Source organism: Tachysurus fulvidraco, chromosome 17 (assembly GCF_022655615.1).
Source record: "Tachysurus fulvidraco isolate hzauxx_2018 chromosome 17, HZAU_PFXX_2.0, whole genome shotgun sequence".
NCBI classification, from domain to species: domain Eukaryota; kingdom Metazoa; phylum Chordata; class Actinopteri; order Siluriformes; family Bagridae; genus Tachysurus; species Tachysurus fulvidraco.
This window is the reverse complement of record NC_062534.1, coordinates 22,536,877-22,558,145: the sequence shown is the minus strand read 5'-3', so window position 1 is coordinate 22,558,145 and position 21,269 is coordinate 22,536,877. Positions and strand designations below refer to the sequence as shown.

The window sequence follows — 21,269 nt, the reverse complement described above, 5'->3', positions numbered from 1 at the left end:
GTTTATAAATTCTGTATATAAAGTATGAATAAATGGTGCGCATGCGCAGTACCTTTTCTATCCTACCCGTATCACGTGGATGACTGACAGTTTTATTAGCAGTAGAAGGAGAAAAAGGGTTTATTGCTCACCTGATGAGATGGAGATAAGATTTTTAACATAAATAAATAACCTGTTTGTTTGTTTTTTTAGCTCTATACAGGTATTAAACAACAGATGTATAGAAATGATTTTGAATTTTCTTTTGTATAAATAAAGTGTGTGTATATATATATATATATATATATATATATATATATATATATACACACATCTATCTAGCTATCTATCTAGCTATAAATCTATCTATCCATCCATCCATCTATCTATCTATCTATCTATCTATCTATCTATCTATCTATCTATCTATCTATCTATCTATCTATCTATCTATCCATCCATCCATCTAGCTAGCTAGCTATCCGTGTTGCATGGAAAAAAGAATTAATTAGTTTAATGCATTTTTTAGGGGGAAAATATTGTAACAATCTGTAAAAATTAAAAAAATACAATAGTACTTTGTCAGGTCTTTCAACTTTCAGAGTTTGTCATGTATGTAAATAAAAAAAGAGTAAAACATAAAATTATATCACAACATCCACGTTTTTTCAGAAGTGTGATGTAATCGAGATGATGAACCGTTTTATGAAGGGACCATTTGTTTGTTTGTTTATCTGTTTATTTAATATTTACAAAATATTAAAATAAAAATGAGTCTCCAGTGTCAGAAATCTGTACCATACATTCAGACATAAAGCTGTAAAACGTGTACATGGTGTTTGTCCTTGCAGTCATTTTGGAACTTAATATAAACTTGGTGATTTATTCATTAATTTATTTTAAATCTTTGTTATTGTTGTTGATGATTTTTTTGTCTGTGGGAGGTGTGAGACGCAGTTTAATTCCTCACCACTGTTCTCTTCGAGAAGCAGACGTTCACGAACATCCACTTATGATGGAATCGAATAGAAGTGGTGCTTTCTGGGACGCCATGTATATGAAGACGAACTGGGAAACAGATTGTAATACACACATGGTTAGGAAAATAAACACTTCATGTTCAAGGCCAAAACTAGCCACAAATGAAAGGAAAATAACCGATACTGCTGTATACGATAACGCTGAGAAGCGAACACATGGCTGGTAGACTATAAGAGCTCTGATTAAATGCAGATCTTCTATAGTCAGAAATTAGACTTCATCATGAGGATCTGCTTGGCACTTTTTACCGTTTTTTTGGCAGCATATTGCCGTAAAGTCTTTACTGGGTGAGTGATTATAATCTCATGAAGAGGAAAAAACAGCGAGTACAGGATTTACTGATCGTAGTCATTGATTTAGATTTATAGTGTAGTATAGTAATACTCTTTATAAATACTTTTTCTGAATTGTGCCCTCTCCAAATCAATTTATATGTTAAAGAAATTTGGAACTTCTTGTATTGTGTGATTAAAAGCAAACTCAATGATTTCACTCACTATTTTCATGAACAGGGACCAGGTTCTTCGAATTGATGCAAAATCTGAGGAACAAATCCAGCTCCTGAAGGAGTTGGAAAACACAGAAGTGTTAGAGGTACTGTATAGCAGCCTTAAACATGTCTTTAATGTTTTGGCATCCTTTGTGGAATAATTTTATGAGGGTAAATTAGATACCAGGCAATACTTCACACTCACACTCACATGTCACATGCTTGTTGAAAATCCCATTCCTGCTTTAGTCTTTCTTTTGCTGGTATAATCGGTTCCACTCTTTTTTTGCTCAGTCAACCACAAGAGCATTAGGGAGATCAGGCACCGGTATCATGTCAGGAGGTCTGGGGTGCAGTCGGCATTCCAGCTCATCTTTAAGGTGTTCAGTCGGGTTGAGTCAGAGTCAGGAGGGTTGAATTGAGTTGTTCTACTATAACCTTAACACAACATGTTTTTATGGAGCTCACTTTGTGCACAGGGAAATTGTCATGCTGGAATAATTATAAAGTACATCATTATTCTATAATATTTTTTTTAAAATAAAATATAAAAAAAAATATTAATTAAATAATATAAAATGAAATAAATAAATATAAAATAAAATACAAATTAATAATAATAATAAAAGAACACATGGAATTTCTATAATATATTATACTGTATATATATATATATATATATATATATATATATATATATATATATATATATATATATATATATATATAGTGAGGAAATGTGAATCCAGAAGTAAAAAATCTTTGTTGATTTTCTGTAACAGGTTTTCAGACTTAGGTTTTCAGCAACCTGAGGTGTTTTGCAATGAACACACACCAGCTCAAAGGTGTTTTAGAAGAGTGGGTGAGCAAGCGAGCGAGCGTAAGCTTAATATACACAGAAAACTAGGATATGGTGTAGCTTGTCCCTCTAATGCAGATCCAGACTACAGTAGATGCACATTACATTTGCATCATTCTGACATTCTGCTAAAAATGTGTGCATGTGTAACAAAAATAATTTAACAACTCAGCTGAGATGTGAAAATGTGTGCACCATAACATGTTATGTACCTTAAAAGTCATGAGACATTTTCTGTTTTCAATTTTCTGTAAAATTTCATGACCTTCTATAACCATCGGTCGGAAATCGATCAGCTATAAAGAATAAAATCTTATCCTCATTTAGCTGGACTTCTGGACTCATCCTGTCTCCAGTGACCTTCCGGTGGACGTCCATGTGCCGTACGTCAGTCTGAACGTAGTCCGGAGATTTCTCCAGGATAATGAGATCCCCTTCCAGGTTATGATCGAGGATTTGCAGGTGAGAAGGACATAAAAGACTGTGTACATGGAAATAAAGATCTTAATTAAGGTAGGAAAGTCATGTCTTAAATGTTTTGAGTTTGTTGCACAATAGGAACTCCTGGATAAGGAGCAGGAAGATTTACAGCACGATGCCATGAAGGGTAGAGATGCAAAGAGCTTCGACTATGCGACATACCACGGGCTTGAGACAGTAAGCACTCCCATCATACACACACACACACACACACACACACACACACACACACACACACACACACACACATTGAATTCTCAATTCTGATTGGTTAATCAGTCCCTTCAGGATTTTATGGAGTTTTTATGTGATCGTTTTTTGCCAAGAATTCTTCATTTTTGTATTTTTTGGTAAACTACTTGAATTTATGACAGGATTCTTCAAGATTCTTTAAAGTACATATGTAATTACTTACTATGATAAATTTGTATAAATGCTAAACAAATCACAGGATATCGAACTAAATACCATATTGATTCTATAGCAACAGCTTGGAGGTATTGTATCTCTACTGTAGAATCAATGAAGTAAATCTGTTCCTTTAAGGTTTCCGACAAATTCTTTGCACTTTATAGTGACGTGGTAACATGATAAGCTGATTTGTTTTTGTCATGTTAACTTTCAGTGATGGAGAAAAGAAGAACCTTCTTCTGAGAAATCATGATTCTTGTGATCATTTCAAGTTTTGCTCTTTTTTCTTTAAATAAATGACAGATTTTAAAAGCTGAAACAAGATTAATTTAAATGTTGAAACAATTTCAATATTATTTATTTATTTGTTTGTTTGTTTGTTTGTCTATGTATTTGTGTGTATGTATATATATATTTATTTGTTTGTTTGTTTGTTTGTTTGTTTTTTTGTAGACAGCTATAGTGACATAAACAATCTTGTTTTGTAGATGTTCAATGACATTAAATGCAACAATAAATAGATAAAAATTATGATAATGTGGTGTTTTAATAATTTATTAATAGGACCTTTTGGAAAATCGTTGTGGAATTAATTAGGAATAAGATGAAAAGAGAATTTTTGGAAGATTCACAATCAGATCACATCACACCATGTCGCCATGGATTATTACAGCACTCCTTCAAGTGTATTAATTCCTACTTGTTGTTATTGTTACAGCAATCATGGGGTAAAAATGGCTTAGACAATTTTTTTTCCATAAAATGACTGAATGAATGGATGTGTGAATAAAACTGACTTTTATACATACAGCTCTACAGTTGGATGGACAGCATGGTGGCTGGTCATCCCAATCTGATCTCCAAAGTGCATATTGGAAGTTCTTATGAGAATCGTCCCATGTATGTGCTAAAGGTGAGGATAAAAAATAAAAATTAACATCTATGCGTGACTGTTTTTGTGTCTTAATCAGCTCCCTAGTTCAGGAGTCAGCTCTGTTAAGTGGTCTCACTCTCTGCCAACTACGTCTACAAAGTACGTAGCTTGTTACCATTGTTGTAGCTCTCACATGTATACTAACATACGTTAGCGATTTCTAACTTTATCTGATGTTCTATATACGGTTTGTTTAAGTCTATGTTTAATGATTAAAAAATGTCTGAACTCACGAACACCTAGATACTAGACACCTAGAGTCCCAACCTAGGGAGCTACAGAGCTGAATGAGACGCACCCTATATATCGGATGATGTCTGCACAATGTTTGAAGCCTTTGGGATTGTGTTATTCACAAGTCATTCTGGATATACTGTACCTATTTAGTTTAGCACTGGGGGAAGCAACAGGCCTGCAATTTGGATTGATGCTGGAATACACTCTAGAGAGTGGATCTCAACCGCCTCTGCTGTGTGGATGGCTAACAAGGTGAGAGACTCGATGAGTCTAATTTAAACACTTTTTGACCGAAAGCTTATTACCTAGAGGCAAATCTGTTGTCTTATTCTGATCCACTTTCAAAATTTTAACACCGCTAATTCATTAGCTTGCTACAGATTTTGGGGTTGATCCTTCAGTGACTTCTCTTCTGGGACAAATGGACGTGTATCTGATGATCGTGACCAACCCTGACGGCTACGCCTTCACCCATACCAATGTAAGTCTATGATTTGTCACGATTTTAACCCAAACAACTTCCAGTACCTCAACTGGTTTAGCACAGAATGTACTATATTAAAATACTACACTAAAATTTCACTAAAATCGAAATTTTCTCAATCGATTTTTCTCACTTCTTTATATACCTATAGTACCTGTATATATTTTATTGTAATTCTATTTTTAGTCTATTTTATGAATTCTAATTTGATTCTTTTTTATTACGACCCTGACAGTCCAAAAAGCGTGTCGTGTATATGATGAATAAAATTTTAATCTGAATTTAAATTCCAAAAATATACAATATGTCATGAGTCAAGATTTTAGGGTCAAAAACAGGGGTTATCTTCTCTTATCCAAAGACCCATCAAGTATAACAGAATTTCCAAGTACCAGCATTTTAATAGAGCACTGATTTAATGTCATAGGCAACAAAGAATATCTAAAATTTTATTCAGTGCGAGAACTTGGGCAGGTTGAACTTAGGCAGCTGCATTTTGGATCATTTGCAGAAGACGAATTGCGTTCATAGGAAACCTGCCAGCAGTAAGTTACAGTAGTCTCCGGTCTAGACAAGAGACTGAACAAGTAAGTGAGCAGCCTGTGTGGACAAAAATGGCTGAATCCTTCTAATGCTGTAGAGAAGGAACCGACCTGAGTTTGTCACATTAGGAACATACGAGGAAAAGGACAGTTGAGTGTCCATAGTTACACCAAGGTTGCAAGCTGTGACTGAGTTCCCAGTTCCCACAGTTGCCAGTTAAGTTCTAAGTTAATGTTTTGTTTTGAGTGGTTTTCTGTCTTACTCCCAGGATAGATCTGGGCGGCCTGGAGCTGGAAGCAGTAATTGTGAATTAATTGCTGCACCACTGTGAAGTCCGCTATAGAATAGCCTTTCGATAATGATTCCTAAAGCAGCGTGGATAGAAAACATGATGCTGTTTTTATGGAATTGTTTCTTTTCAGAACCGCATGTGGCGCAAGACTCGCTCCGTCAACCCCGGATCCACGTGCCGAGGTGTCGACCCCAACAGAAACTGGGATGCTGGCTTTGGTGGTAAAAAGATAATCCTAATCTATTCCAATAGCTGAAAAGATATTCAACTGTATCAGACTTCACGATAATCTCTGCATCTCTCTGCAGGCCCTGGTGCCAGTAAGAACCCGTGCTCCGACTCCTACCACGGACCTTCCGCACACTCCGCCATTGAAGTGAACAATATCGTGAACCTCATCAAGAACCACGGCAACTTCAAGTCCTTCATCTCCATCCATGCCTATTCCCAGCTGCTCATGTACCCGTACGGATACATCTGCACCGATATCCCTGACCAAGCTGAACTTGTACGCTGCTTTGGTTGAATTCCCATTTCTGATTGGTCAGAAGGTGTTGATTAATTTTCTTAACCAGCAACCCTGACAGTAGTGCAGCTGAGAGACAGATCGCTGGTTTGTTTTAAAAAAAACCTCTTTATAATTGTTTTCTGGGAGGAGATATTTAGTTAACGTTTCATGGAAGGAATCTCCAGTGTCTGCTTTATGTAGGAAGTTTTCTAAACCTAGGAAAAAAGCTAAAATTTGACAGAGGGGGAAAAAAAGAAAGGATTGTCTGGAAACTGCTGTTTACAGTCATAACATTAAAACTGGTGTTTTGCAGACGTTCCAGGATGTTAAATGTAAATATTAATGTACATGAAATTAGTGTCATTCTTTTACGAATGCAAACTAAGACCAATAATCAGAATAAAACACTTTGTTTTAGGAACAATTGCCAATTCACAGGTGGTAACTGTGACTCTGCCTTATAACACCACCAACCAGTGGTTGATTATTTTCTTATTTCTGCATGCCCCCAAATGATTGATCCCTTATTTAGTTTGTCTGCTATCAGACTAACCCATGCTCCTGTTGAGGAGGAATAATGTATTATAGTAGGTCAAACACTCTATTTGGTCAATATGATGACATATTCTCCTAACCTGTTTTGTTTTTGGTGTTTATTAGCATTCTGTAGGTCAAGGTGCAGTGCAGGCCCTCAGCTCTTTGTATGGAACCAGCTACAAAGTTGGAAGCATTTGCAAAATCATCTGTAAGTCTATACAACCTTCATTCTGTTTGTTATCTCCTCCCCTTTCTTTCTAGCTCATGTACTATTTTTTTTTTCTTGCTTCAGATCAAGCCAGTGGTGGAAGCATCGACTGGACTTACAACATCGGTATCAAATACTCCTTTGCCTTCGAGCTGCGTGACACCGGTCGCTATGGCTTCCTCCTCCCAGCCAATCAGATCATTCCAACTGCCACCGAGACCTGGCTGGGTCTTAAGTACATCATGGAATATGTGCGTGATCATCCTTATTAGGACAATAATTCATGTGAAACTGAAAATAAAGTCTGATTTCTTACTTCAAAGGAAAACTGAGGTGTTGCTTATATAGAAAATAATAATAATTATACTTTTTAGAATATTGTGTACTTTCTCCTATAGACTGAATTTGACTTTTATCCTTTATTTATGATGTTTTGTGCAACATATAATAAATACAATAAAGGATAAAAGTCAAATTCAGTCTATCAAATGTGATAACTTTAAAGCATTTTAGCATATTAATATTTAATTTTTTTAATGAATTATCTTTCCCTCCCAAGTAGTTTAAAAACTCATCAATAAGTATATAAGTATTCCAGAATTTCAACGTTCTAATTTGTCACATTTCCTATCACTCCAATAAATTGTGTATTTGCAAGAAAATTGCCTCATTAGCTTTATGATTTTTTTTTAAAGTTAAAAAAATGTGTGAAAATTAAGAAGTACAACAATCACCATTGCCGTCACAAAAGTGTCAACTAAATATAAGGCAGTTTACTTCTATTTATAATTAATCTCAGTAGGACGCAAAAAAAATAGACAATGAATTACAGCTTCCTGGTATAGCTAGCTAATTACCATGGAAACAACATTCATCAATTTCTTTCCTAATAATAATTAGTGGGATACAATTTCATGCTTTCCAGTCAAAGAGCTAGAAATGTTCAATGTCCAAAGGTTTGCGGATGCCTGACAATCACTTTCATATGTTGTTTTTTCCCAAAAGTTTACAAGAAAGTTGAAAGCTTTAAGTTTTTCAACTCAGTTTTCACACATCACTTAAACCTAAGACCAACATTTAGGGATCTAGCATCTTGGAACAAAATAAATCAACAATTTCAAAATATGTGAGACGCATCCAATTTTTGTTTTTGCTTTATGGTAATTGTTAAATTATGACAACAATAAATACAGAACAACACTAAATACAGCACATGGCAGTGGTCGAATGTCAGTAAATAGTCATTGTATACAGGGCTATAAAGTGTGACGCATTGAGAGTGTCACACATTTCGTTTTTTTGTCACGCTCTCCCGCCACACATCATATTTCTCACACAGAAAAACTTTTTGACTATTTATCTAACTATATATTTAATATGCTGCAGCACCCAAAATGTATCTGTCCGCACCGCTGTCTCTATGGAAATGGGCAGGAACCAAATGCGTCTCCCCTGGAGTTCTTAGTCGAGCCTGACACTTATCAGCCAATCAGAAAAAGAGGCTACACAATAGCCAATCAGAAAATAGCACTATTGTATCTGTGTAAGATTTAATGCAACAACCAATGAAAAAACATATTCATTAGAGAGGGTATTTTATTTTACTCTATTTATTTATTTATGGGGAGGGGGCGCTGGGGTGTGTGTGTGTTTGTATATGTCACTCTTGCCTATCTTCAAAACTTGAGAGCCCTGTGTATATCTTGGAGGTATATATTTATTTCATGTTTATGTACATGTCTATGGACACGTGTGCTATTTTCAGACTTTTTTAAATTTCTCATAAAGAGATAATATATAAATGGTAAAGAAGAGCTTTAATCACGTGACCATATTCTTATACAGGAAACAACTGACAACATATTCATGAGTTCTAATTAAACTTTGAATTTGAAACATGAATTTGATTGGATCGCATTGGATTATGCAAATCACAGTGTCTTTGATTGGTCAGAACGGGAAGCTATTTTAATAACTCGCGCTTTCCCGCTCCTTCTGACTCTGAGAGGACTGTGAGGGAACAGATTAGCATTTAGCTACGTCGACGAATGTCAACTTTCGTCGCAATTTTTATTGATTTACTTTGTGAAAAAAAAGTGAATATGGGCTACTTAAAACAGATAGACGTGGAAAATTTCAAGTCATGGAAAGGAAAGCAGACAATAGGTCCGTTTAAAAGCTTCACGTGCGTCATTGGGACTAACGGTTCAGGTAAGTTATCTCGTTAGCTATTTAGTTATGCTTAAATGTTGCTCTAGAAAACTAAACTGAAGAAAATAACAACGTATTATTGTTAATTGGAAAGGTAAGTCGAATGTGATGGACGCTCTGGGGTTTGTGATGGGAGAGAAAGCCTCCAGTCTGAGAGTGAAGCAAACCAAAGACCTGATTTATGGCGCCCACGTTAATAAACCGGTCTCCCGGACCGCGTCGGTCACTATGTGCTTCTGCAACGATAACGACGAAGAAACTACCTTCAGCAGAACTATATCAGGTGAGATTGGTTAGCACTGATGTTTCGGGATTGCTTCAATTCCACAAACGTTAGCTAAAGTTGCGTTTTTCTGGGTTTTGTTTGAGGTGAGTCCTCCGAGTACCGAGTCAACGGCAGGCAGGTGACACCGAGTCGGTACAGAGCCGAGCTGGACAACATAGGCATCGTCGTGAAAGCCAGGAACTGCTTAGTGTTTCAGGTTAGTAACGAAAGATCCGATTCTTTACAGTGAGTCAAATCATTTAACTAAGCTCCCTAATTTGAGTCGACTCGCCAACGGATCACTGGCGCGTGCCGTATTTTGTTCTCTAGCTGAAAACCTTTAATGAAAAAATAATACACTTTTTTAAAAAAAAGAGAAAAAAAGCGGGTTTCGTTTTATCATATTTAATTATATTTAATTCTGTCATACCTATATTATACACGATACGTCCTTTCATTATTGATTATTAATTATATTATTAAAATTTTTTTTTATAACAAGTGGTAGATAGAACCATACTAAACCAAAGGGGTTAGAAAGGGTTTGCAAAGCTTTCAGTCACTACTGTGAATTATTCTGTAATTACCCTGAAACTAACAGGACAGGAACACTAATAACACAGGTACACTAATAACACAGGTACACTAACAGGACAGGTACACTAACAGTACAGTTACACTAATAACACAGGTACACTAACAGGACAGGTACACTAATAGGACAAGTACACTAACAGGACAGGTACACTAATAGAACAGGTACACTTATAAGACAGGTACACTAGTAGGACAAGTACACTAATAAGACAGGTACACTAGTAGGACAGGTACACTAATAGGACAGGAACACTAATGGGACAGGAACACTAACACCGCACAAGATCATCACCGCACTGCACTGCTTTAGTAGCTGTGAGGATGTGGAGTGGTGTTTACTGTGTATATTTCAGGGTGCAGTGGAGTCTATCGCTATGATGAATGCAAAGGAACGTACAAAGCTGTTTGAACGCATCAGTAACTCCATTGAGTTGGCAAACGAATACGACACCAAGCTAGCAGCACTGCAGAAAGCAAAAGAAGACACGCAGTTCCATTTTAATCGCAAACGGGCAGCCGCTGCAGAGAAGAAGCAGGTGTTCAAGGATAAAACTGAGGTATTAAAGTGAACGATTTGTACTATCTGTAGTAATTATCTTCCTTGAGTGCAGCTTGGGCTAATGCTGTCATGACATGCCGTCATCTGTTTAGGCAGAGAAATATCAGGCACTGGTGGAGCAGCTCGGTGAAAGCAAGCTGCACCTCAGCCTTTTCCAGCTTTATCACAATGAGAGGCGTATTAATGCACTCGTGGAGTTCATGAGAGAGAAACAGGAAGCTGTCACTGTCAAAAAGAGCATAGTGGAGGATTGGGAGCAAAGTGTGAAGGCTCAGAAGAAAGAGCACGGACGCCTAAACCGAGAACTGCAGAAACTAGAGAAGGAGATCAAGTGAGCATGTTTAATAAAACCAAAAATAAAACCTTTAGCAGCATTATCAGGAACATACATGATTTGGATACAAGTGCAGAGTTTTATTGGAAATAAAACAGACAAAACCAGAAAGGGCAAAAATCGAAGAGGACAGATAGTCAGGTTAAGATTCGGGCTATCAGCAGAACAAAACAGCCAGTGGCTGAATCTCGGAAAACAAACTACTCTACTAGTGTGCCATTTAGGGTGAAGAGCTGAATATCTCTGCCTTCATTCAGCTTATACAGTATGTCTTCTGCTCTTTTTCCAGGTCCCAGGAGGAAACCCTCAGCCAGCAGAGGCCTCATTACATCAAGGCCAAAGTGAACACCAGCCACCACCAGCGCAAGGTCGAGGAAACGTGCACCAGCCTGCTGAAGACCAAGAGGCAGCAAGGCAAGAAGGAACAGGATCTGCAGGAACTGGAGACTGAGCTGGCCGAGCTAGAGAAGGCCTGGAGAGTTTATGAGACAGAGATAGCGGAGCAGGCTGCTCAGAGGGGCGAGGACGTACAGCTTGAGGACGCTCAGGTGAGACAGAGAGTGGGATGAGGGGCAGTATTTTCTGTTAACGTGTTTTTTATACATTTTTACATGCAACATACTATTGTGTCAACATGTCACGCTATCTTCAGGTTTGTTCAGGATAAGCATTTGTACTGTTTAATCTACAGAGTGTATGTAAATGGATCCGAACTGTGGTGTAACATTTGGAAATTGTTTTGTCATAGCTGGAGCGTTATAAAGAGCTGAAGGAACTGGCCAGGAAAAAAGGGGCCGTCTTATTACAGAAAGCTGAGAAACTACACTGGGAGGTGAAGGCTGATCGGGAAAAGCTGGAATTTGACAAAAGGCGAACAAGTGAAGTCGAGGCATGTGGGATGTGTGTGTTTGTGTAGAATTTTTTATCAGTATGGGTATGATCAGTTGTGTTAATTTAATTCTGTCGAAATGCACAACAAATACAGTAACTGGCTAGATTTATGAACAGAGTGTCTAACGTACCCGTATTTTTGTCTGCATGAATAGGCAAACATTAAGCGTGGCGAAGAACATCTAGACGAGTTAAACAGGAAGGCAGAGAAACTGGAGGAATATGCCATCACCTCTAAGTTTGTTATCCATTCTAGTACATCGATCTATTTAAGATTTTAGTAAAATTTCTTCCAAGTTTTATTTGTGTAAATAGTTTGCCAATTTTACAGATTAAAATTTGTGCCCCCATCAGCTTTGAGTGAAGAACAATGATTTAAATGCAACATATAACATATTTAAAAAAAAAAAATTTTGGTGTAAACTTTTATAAAAATTTAATTCGGCAGCATGAAATTAGAAGAAATGTTTGTTTTCTGCTCACCAAACCTTTGTATGTTGCAGCAAAGCTCTTGATGAGCAGCTGGAGCAGGAGCGGTGCTTGAGGGAGACATTGGAGCGTGGACGGTTGAGGATGCTAGAAGTGAACGAAGAACTGGGCATGGTAGGGCAGGAACTTCAGAGCGCTCGCATGGATAGCCAGGAGAATCGGAAACAACAGAAACGAGACGAGCTCTTTCAGAGCCTGCGTAGACTCTACCCGGACGTTGTGGTATTGTCAACATCTTATTCATAATACCAACGCACATACAAGCACACGGTGCTCATTACTCTAAGAACCTTCATGCAGTCAGAGTCAAGAAAATTGCGACAGTAACCTAACAAGTTCCATATATTTTTTTTTATACGTTTTGTAATATGCCTACATTGTGCATGATTTGTAAAGGGCAGAGTCGTCCCGCACAGAACATGTCCCCGCTATTAACAAATGCTTTGTAACATGTGAAGGTAATACAAAAAGTGTCATATACATACAGTACATAAGAGTGAATTTGTTTTTAACAAACAATATTTTGTTAAATATTTTGATGTTTTTTCTTCATCTCTAGTACGGACGATTGATGGACTTGTGTCAACCGATCCACAAGAAATATCAGCTTGCTGTCACAAAGGTGTTCGGTCATTACATGAACGCCATTGTGGTGTCCACGGCAAAAGTGGCCCGTGACTGCATTCGGATCATAAAAGAGGAGAGAGCTGAGAGAGAGACCTTCCTCCCTATCGACAACCTGGATGTGAGTTAGACTGCCTTGTGTCATCTGTCATAAGACAGGATGCATGTTAGGTTAATTTTTGTCTTTTGGTGAAACATTATATGTGAAGTTATTGAACTTCAATTAAGGTAATTTTCACACGATTCACAGTAAGCATCTTTGGTTTGAACGAGTCTGTACTCTGTCAGGTAAAGCCGCTAAATGAGCGTCTCAGGGAGGTCCGTGGGGCCAAGATGGTGGTGGATGTGGTGCAGTGTTCCCAGAATGCACCACAGTTGAAGAGAGTGGTGCAGTTTGTGTGTGGAAATTCCCTTGTGTGTGAGAATCTGAAAGATGCCCGCCATGTTGCTTTTGACGGCCCAGAGCGCCTTAAGGTAAGATTTAGACACGGTTGTGAATACGTTCTGTGTGCAATGGTTATGTGATGATTATTATAAAATGCCTGCTCTTGGTACTGATACCCAGGTCGATTCTAATCGATGACCTCATTGACCTTGAATATTTTAGACCGTGTCTTTAGATGGTACCTTGTTCTCCAAGTCGGGGGTGATCTCTGGTGGCTCTGTTCACCTGCGGCATAAAGCTCGGCGCTGGGAGGAGAAAGACATGAATGGCCTAAAAGAGCGAAAGGAGCAGCTTAGTGCAGAGCTAAGGGTTTGTCTGTCACTCATTTCTTTGAACGGAGTTGTATCGGGGTTCATATACAGTACGTCTAATGCGAGACCTGTGTGCATGTGTGTGTTCTTGGTAGGAATTAATAAAACTTAAACGCAAGGAGGCTGAGCTACATCAGATCACAGCCCAGGCCCACGGAATCCAGACTCGCCTCAAATACTCTAACTCTGAGCTGGAGTCCATCCGCAAAAAAATCATCCCTACCCGTCAGTCTGTAAGCTGTCCCTCTCTCATTTCTCTCATTCTTTTCATCATCTACTATTTCTTGCTTTTTAAATTTCTTCCGTTATACTAAATTGTCTTTACGATTGTGGGTGTGCGACAGGAAATCTCCAGACTGCAGAGTGAGCTCTCAAACATGAAGTCTCAGATCGAGATGCAGGCCGATAACGTGCAAGTGAACGACAGTCGTGTGTCAGCCCTCCAGGACGAAATCAATCACGTGAGGCACACAAAATATTTTTACCTCTAAGTTCTGAGCCTGGTGACAACAGCTTTATTCACAGAGGACCTGAACGGTGAGCTGTTTAGTAGAGCTTTACTCTTCTGCTGTAGATGGAGGACACGGTATTCTCAGACTTCTGCGCTGAGATCGGAGTAGCCAACATTCGTGAGTACGAGCAGGATTATGTGAGACAGCAAGGAGAGATCGAGAATAAGCGGTAGGGCCTCGTACACACATGCCACACAGGAACATTAGAATTAATGATAGAATTCTAAAACTAGGAAGAGATTTTCCTTTGAATTCATCTATAGGAATCGTATAGGGCATTTAAGCCAAAAAAAGTATTCAACTACACATTAACATATAATGAGTATAAGATGGTATAGATGCTAAAACGTGCCTTTTGGTGTCAATATGGACTTGGCATTATCATAATGTAAATAGTGCACTATCTACAATTTACAAAACACTCACAAATGTTATGATTACAACTGTAAGGTGTGTCGATCATGGTGTGTTTATGTCCAGGCTGCAGTTTGAGTCGCAACGGACTCGTCTGAACACACAGTTGGAGTACGAGCGGGAGCAGCTGCACAAGCAGCGCAGGCTGATCAGTAAAATAGAGGACTCTATCAAGAAGGAGGAAGATGTTATCCTCATGTTAAAAAAGGTAAGCATTTCTAAATGTTACCTTTCGGCTGGTTTTAAATTACACTTGATAAAAAAAAAACATTAAAATTAAATATTCATATACGCCACTTACATACTGTATATTAGGGATGTCAAACTCAAATTCACAGTGGGCCCAAATATAAAACTGAGATAAAGTCACAGGTCAAACTGAATATTTATTGAAAAATTAACTGCAACTGATATGTACAGTAATGTTCGACGTTTTGCTTAAACACAGGATTTGGAACAACCAGAGCTTGATATTACAAACACTCACTCTCATTCACTCATTTTCTATCGCTTATCCGAACTTCTTGGGTCACGGGGAGCCCGTGCCTATCTTAGGCGTCATCGGGCATCGAGGCAGGATACACCCTGGACGGAGTGCCAACCCACACAAGGCAGAGGCGGGAATCGAACCCCTTCCCTGGAGGTTTGGGGAGAATGTGCTAACCACTAAGCCACCGTGTCCCCCTTATTACAAACACATAAGATATTAAATTTGAAATAAAAGACACATCAGTGGTGTTCATTTCCTAAATAAATAAATAAATAAAGCCTCTCACTGTATCATTTTAAGTTCCTTTTTGAAGTGGATCTTTTTCAAAACCAACAACAAAACAACCAAAAATAATAATTTCTTATCATTCAATGAAAATCCAACTTTTCGACTAGTGTCTTCTTATGTTATATTCTTTGGTTACATAAACGTTAGCTCCGTTAGCACACAAGACAAACAGGTCTGTCCTTTATATTTGTGAACAGATAATCTTCCTCCCACCTGCCTTGAAAGCTCCTATTGTCCATCTTTCGTTTGGCCGTTTTTGTGGGTGGAATTAACTTGCCTGATGTGACTGTAACAGGGTTGTTAACGACTGTCCACAGAGAATGATGGGAGCTTGCTGTTCGTGACTACGCGTCAATACAGTGGCAAGGCATTCTGGGATTTGTAGTATTAGCGGAGCATGCGGCTAGCCAGCTGTAATGCACACTTGATATGATCTCGCGGGCCAAATATAATTACACCGTGGGCCAAATTTGGCCCGCGGGCCTGAGTTTGACATTCGTGGTCTATGTGAACTGAAGGTGATTGGGGTTTATTTCCTCCAGTACAGCCTAATGCAGCTAGCACATTTTAAATGTTTGTGTTGTTCAGGAGGAAGAGAAGCTGCTTGTTGCAGTAGACGAATCTCAGTGTAAGCTCCAAGACTTAAAGAATATGCAGGCAGAACAAAAGTCTTGTATTAATAAAGCGAAGGCTGAGCTGGATAAGAGAATCAGTGTCCATCAAGAGAACTCCAGGTATCTCTGGTTACTCACTGTTAATCAGTGGTAGATTTTATTCAACCATTTCTCTCTCATTCATAACAGCACTATAGACTGTACACTTTTCCTTTATTCAAGATACCTTCGACTAAGATATTTGCAGTGCATAAGGTAACTCTGTCTTTCTCAGGGAACTAACAAAGCAACAGAAGGAGATGATCTCTGTGGAAACTGCATTGGAACATCAGAAACTTTGCAAACACAACTTACTCCTGGGCTGCAAAATTGAGGGCCTGCCTCTCACAGTGCTGTCAGGATCACTCGACGACATCAGTGACATCGAGGTACACAGAGACTGTAAAACACAGTACAGTCACTGGGGGAAATGTTTTGTAATCAGTATTATTAAAGGTGCTTAAAGGTCTTTTATCGTTCAAAAACATGTCTAAATAATTGACCCGTGAGCTTCTCACCATTTGAATGACTTTGACAAAGCCACTGCTTTCCAGAACTGTTGGCACCCTTTAAAAAAAAATTAACTTTATGAAACTTTTTATTTTCTACACTAGATTAAAAATGATCAATCTTATTATTATTAATTGTATTAACAGTACAATTCATATTTTTAGTAGGGGGCACGGTGGTTTAGTGGTTAGCACGTTCGCCTCACACCTCCAGGGTTGGGGGTTCGATTCCCGCCTCCGCCTCGTGTGTGTGGAGTTTGCATGTTCTCCCCGTGCCTTGGGGGTTTCCTCCCCTGGTCCAAAGACATGCATGGTAGGTTGATTGGCATCTCTGGAAAATTGTCCGTAGTGTGTGTGTGAGTGAATGAGAGTGTGTGTGTGCCCTGTGATGGGTTGGCACTCCGTCCAGGGTGTATCCTGCCTCGATGCCCGATGACGCCTGAGATAGGCACAGGCTCCCCGTGACCCGAGGTAGTTCGGATAAAGCGGTAGAAAATGAGTGAGTGAGTGAGAATATTTTTAGTACCTGCTGCTTGTAATGATTAAAAGAGTAGAGATTTTTGCACCGAAATATCATCCAGATCAGTGTTTGTCCTTGAGTTTCTCAGGAGAAGGTTTGTGATTATTCTTCTCTTGCATTTAACCTTTGATGAATAGTTAATATTCTTAATCAGAATGTTCAAGCATTTTTAATATCGGAGCTGTGCGTTGATGAGCTTTTCCAAGATTTGAGCTGGGAAAAAAGTGAATGTTAATGTGATGGTGTTGCACACTACAAAGAAAAGTTCTCTTTTTTTTTCAACACAGCTGGACTCTGATTCCGTAAGCATCACTACACAAAGCATTTATGAGCGAGAAGCACAGATTCTGATGGATTATAGACATCTGGGAGATAATCTGAAGGTAAGACCGAACCCTTGTGAAGGTTTGAAGGTTTTTATGTCATAGAGCTGTCGGGTTACTTACTGTATGTACACAAGTTATGTATATGCATGGGTGTGTGTGTGTGTGTGTATGTGTGTGTGTGTGTGTGTGTGTGTGTGAACATGCAGAGTCTGACTGAGGAGCAGGAGGTTATGTCACAGCTGGAGGTGCTGACAGAGCAAGTGTCATCTCTAGAGAAATTGATCCATATGTCCAAACCACCCAATATGAAGGCCTTGGAGAAGATGAGTGAGGTGAAGGACACGTTTCGTGGTGTGGCTGATGGTAAAAGAAAACACACAGATGCACATAAGTTGACAATTATTAATGTATGTAATTAATGCTTCAACTGCCTTTTTATGTGTTTGTGTTTATTAGCATTCGAGGCCAGCACAAGTGTAGCTAAGAAATGCCATAAGGAGTTTGAGCAAGTCAAGGCCATGCGCTTCCATCGGTTCAGCCAGTGCTTTGAGCACGTTTCCGTCACCATCAACCATATTTACAAAGACCTCTGCAGAAATGACAGTGCTCAAGTGAGTCTTAGTTATTCAGATTCATTCTTTTATGTATATTAAGCAAGAAGCACATTTCGTTTTTTTATGCCTGTACTACAATGTGGCTCTGTGGATTTTTACCATGGAACCACTTTTGATCATCTCCTAATGCGATATCATGAACAAGTGGTTGAATGTTTTATCCCTTGTTCAGACATGGGGTCTATTTGACTCATCTGGAAAGTTTAATGTGTCATAACTTGGGTTTCCTTCCACATATTTGCCTGAAATTTACCAGGATTGTTCAAAATTATGAACTTTGCAAGTAAAATTAATTGTGTCTATTTTCGTTGAACTATGTGTTTGTAAAATAAATACATTCTTCCTCAAGTCCTCCCGAGTCAGTTTGACTCGGCCACATTTAGTGGGGCAATAGGTCACACTTTTGCCATTTTCAGCACAGTGAACATAAATACAGACACAAAAATGCACACACAAAATGTCCACTAACACACGCACCCAAAACACACATACACCACCCATACACACAAATTGGGCATTGCATTTCATTAGGCCAGAAGAAAAAAAAAGCCACACATTTGTAAATATTTCACACTTTTGATATGCCTTTGCCTAGCAGAGGGCAGAATATGATCTACCGAAATGATGCTGCACACACACACACTCACACACACACACCTTTGTGCACATTTCCATTCCCTGTTTGAAAATAGAGACATCTAAACGGGGTCATGGTATAGGGTCAAGGTCACTGCAAGATCAAACAGTTTTTCTACAGTTCCTTATTTTCAGTAGATCTTGAAGTCTATTTTAAGGTTATGTGTTGCATACAACTTAGCAACGAGAAGAACTAGTCCAAATAAACTATTTGTCCAGTTGAGGCATCCCAATTCGAAACTAGAAAGAGATGGGGAAAAAAATACTAGCGAATAAAATGTTTTTATTTGATATATATGTTTAACCATAACTTCATACAACTTGATGTGTTTGTGTGTGTGTGTGTGTGTGTGTGTGTGTGTTTGTCTGTCCTGAAGGCGACTCTGAGTGCAGAAAATCCCGATGAGCCATACTTGGGTGGTATCAGTTATAACTGTGTGGCTCCTGGCAAGAGATTTATGTCCATGGACAACCTGTCAGGAGGAGAGAAGTCCATTGCAGCACTCGCTCTGGTGTTTGCTATTCACAGGTAGGCAGTCATTATTTATTTACTTTCCTCAAGAATTTATAGCTTGTATAATTGACTTTAAAACAAAACATGACGTTAGTTTTGACATTTATGTCTCGTTTTATCCCAGTTTCCGTCCTGCTCCGTTCTTTGTGCTGGATGAAGTGGATGCTGCTTTGGACAACACAAACATTGGAAAGGCAAGATGACACTCACCACTTTTTCTATTATCATTTATACTTAGAATAAAAATTTTGTTTCCCATTTCAACATATACTTATATCAATACCAGTTAATACAGCACTAAAAATAATCACTGAGCATTGCAATTAGTTACAGAGTGGAGTTCTGGTGACATTATAATCATAATTAAAGCAGACTTTTTACTCTCTGATATATGAATCATAAAACATTATGATGATTCTTTGCAGGTGACAAGCTTTATTAGGGAACAATCCAGAAATAACTTTCAGGTCATTGTCATCTCACTGAAGGAGGAGTTCTATTCACGCTCAGATGCTCTGCTGGGAGTCTACTCTAAGGTACTGCACACCTACACACTACACTCCTTCTCAGGTGTGCACATGGATTGCGAAACATTTTGGAGTTGATGTACAGCTTACACTATGTTGGGGACTAGGGCTGGGCGATAAAACGATAACAATATGTATCGTGATAGACACGTGATCGATATCAATAAAAAATGTGTTCGATAAAACGTCCGATATTTTTTATTCTTTGTCGGAAGAATTCAGAGCTTGCGAAGTAAATTTGGTTGCATTAACAAAGGCACTGTGACTCTCTGGTAACCTAGCAACGTAGGGAGCGACACGCTAACAGCCAATTATGTAACAATATCAAGTTTGGTTGCGCCATATCGTTGTCTCGTGCTGGTCTGCTGGATTCCTTGAGTAACCGGCGACTGATAAGCAGAAAATGAGCTGCAGCGAGAGAGGAAATTATAATAAATAAAAGAGGAAAAGTCAGCTCGCCTGTATGGCAGTTTTTTTGGATATTATAATTCTGACCGTAGTCAGAACAATGTCGTCTGCAAATTATGCAAGACCGTCGTCCCCGCCAAGACTTCCTAGCACTAAACTTGCACTAAATTCTCAGGTTTCTCTATGTCTATATTTAACATTTTGCACTATTTTACTACCCTTTACACTCAATTTTGCACCTTAAATGTTAAGAGATAATTGTTCATCGTGACTTTAGACTTATGTTTACATTATAATTATTTGAGTTTTCCTGGTTGTTGACATTTCTGTCTTAATAACTGAGGGGATTCTGATCAGAGGAAGGTTAAGTTCAAAATAAAAAATGTTTAAATGTAATATATTTTTCTCCTGGTCCTTATTTTAAATGGGTCATAAAAGATATCAATAATTATCGATATCGACCGATATGAAACACTGATTTCGTGATACAGTTTTCAGCCGTATCGACCAGCCCTATTGGGTGTGTGAGTTGTTATGTATAACCATTTTTGTTTAAAATGTATTTAAGTTACAATTGAAACGCCAGCGTTTGTGTGTCGATTTGTCACTTGCTTGTGTGGTAGTGCCCACTGTTCCCGTTTACACCTGATGTTATTCATGCACTTCTGGCTCTACAGTTCAATGACTGCATGTCCAGCCACCTCCTGTCACTGGATCTCACTCCATACCCCCTCAACGACGAAAACAGCGAAGAGCCAGAGAGATGGACATGATGTGAAGGAGCAACAAAAGAAAATGAGGGGGAAAAAACCCTGTTTTTTGTTTTGTTACCATTTCTTAAAAATGCTACGGGCGTTAGATTTTAACTTCCTGTTAAAAAAGTGTTTGTTATAAACGGATGGTTTTATTCACTAGTTTAATGAAATTTGTTTCATTTCGAGTTACTCTAATATTTTTTGACTGTTTTTATATCGAGTAACTGTTGTTAATGTCCATTTGAGTAATCAAAGGAAGTTCGTTTCTTTTATGAAGACGTTCGGTTTTTAATTGAGGTTAAGTGTTTTAATTAAATGGGTTCATTTCAAATAAATCTTTTTGAACTTGTAGATTTTTCTGTTATACCTCATGA

General features: G+C 38.4%; 2 protein-coding genes across 2 annotated transcripts; both read left to right on the top strand.

Moving 5' to 3' along the window:
- Nucleotides 1–1,166: 1,166 nt before the first annotated feature.
- Nucleotides 1,167–7,665, top strand: cpa4 (carboxypeptidase A4). The gene is made up of 11 exons (XM_027135901.2): nucleotides 1,167–1,307; nucleotides 1,533–1,614; nucleotides 2,697–2,831; nucleotides 2,928–3,026; nucleotides 4,072–4,173; nucleotides 4,582–4,683; nucleotides 4,802–4,912; nucleotides 5,881–5,971; nucleotides 6,059–6,258; nucleotides 6,919–7,003; nucleotides 7,088–7,665. The coding sequence occupies exons 1-11, from the start codon at nucleotides 1,207–1,209 to the stop codon at nucleotides 7,273–7,275; spliced, it is 1,296 nt and encodes a 431-aa protein (XP_026991702.2). The 5' UTR covers nucleotides 1,167–1,206; the 3' UTR covers nucleotides 7,276–7,665.
- Nucleotides 7,666–8,988: 1,323 nt separating this feature from the next.
- On the top strand, nucleotides 8,989–21,246 carry smc1b (structural maintenance of chromosomes 1B). Its single transcript, XM_047802228.1, has 25 exons — nucleotides 8,989–9,214; nucleotides 9,309–9,497; nucleotides 9,584–9,696; nucleotides 10,430–10,633; nucleotides 10,728–10,966; nucleotides 11,259–11,517; nucleotides 11,718–11,858; nucleotides 12,016–12,098; nucleotides 12,364–12,571; nucleotides 12,909–13,094; nucleotides 13,262–13,447; nucleotides 13,581–13,727; nucleotides 13,825–13,962; nucleotides 14,074–14,190; nucleotides 14,304–14,410; nucleotides 14,722–14,863; nucleotides 16,022–16,167; nucleotides 16,322–16,475; nucleotides 17,403–17,498; nucleotides 17,648–17,804; nucleotides 17,898–18,052; nucleotides 19,069–19,220; nucleotides 19,330–19,399; nucleotides 19,631–19,741; nucleotides 20,818–21,246. The coding sequence occupies exons 1-25, from the start codon at nucleotides 9,052–9,054 to the stop codon at nucleotides 20,911–20,913; spliced, it is 3,759 nt and encodes a 1,252-aa protein (XP_047658184.1). The 5' UTR covers nucleotides 8,989–9,051; the 3' UTR covers nucleotides 20,914–21,246.
- The last annotated feature ends 23 nt before the right edge of the window (nucleotides 21,247–21,269 follow it).

Excerpts from the sequence above, each read along its gene's own strand:
- cpa4 (XM_027135901.2), top strand. The coding sequence starts at position 1,207 with ATGCAGATCTTCTATAGTCAGAAATTAGACTTCATCATGAGGATCTGC. Across the intron at positions 1,308-1,532 it reads TGCCGTAAAGTCTTTACTGG|GGACCAGGTTCTTCGAATTG; the intron begins GTGAGTGATTAT and ends TTTCATGAACAG. Across the intron at positions 4,174-4,581 it reads GTCCCATGTATGTGCTAAAG|TTTAGCACTGGGGGAAGCAA; the intron begins GTGAGGATAAAA and ends GTACCTATTTAG.
- smc1b (XM_047802228.1), top strand. The coding sequence starts at position 9,052 with ATGTCAACTTTCGTCGCAATTTTTATTGATTTACTTTGTGAAAAAAAA. Across the intron at positions 12,572-12,908 it reads GACTCTACCCGGACGTTGTG|TACGGACGATTGATGGACTT; the intron begins GTATTGTCAACA and ends CTTCATCTCTAG. Across the intron at positions 19,221-19,329 it reads CTGGTGTTTGCTATTCACAG|TTTCCGTCCTGCTCCGTTCT; the intron begins GTAGGCAGTCAT and ends GTTTTATCCCAG.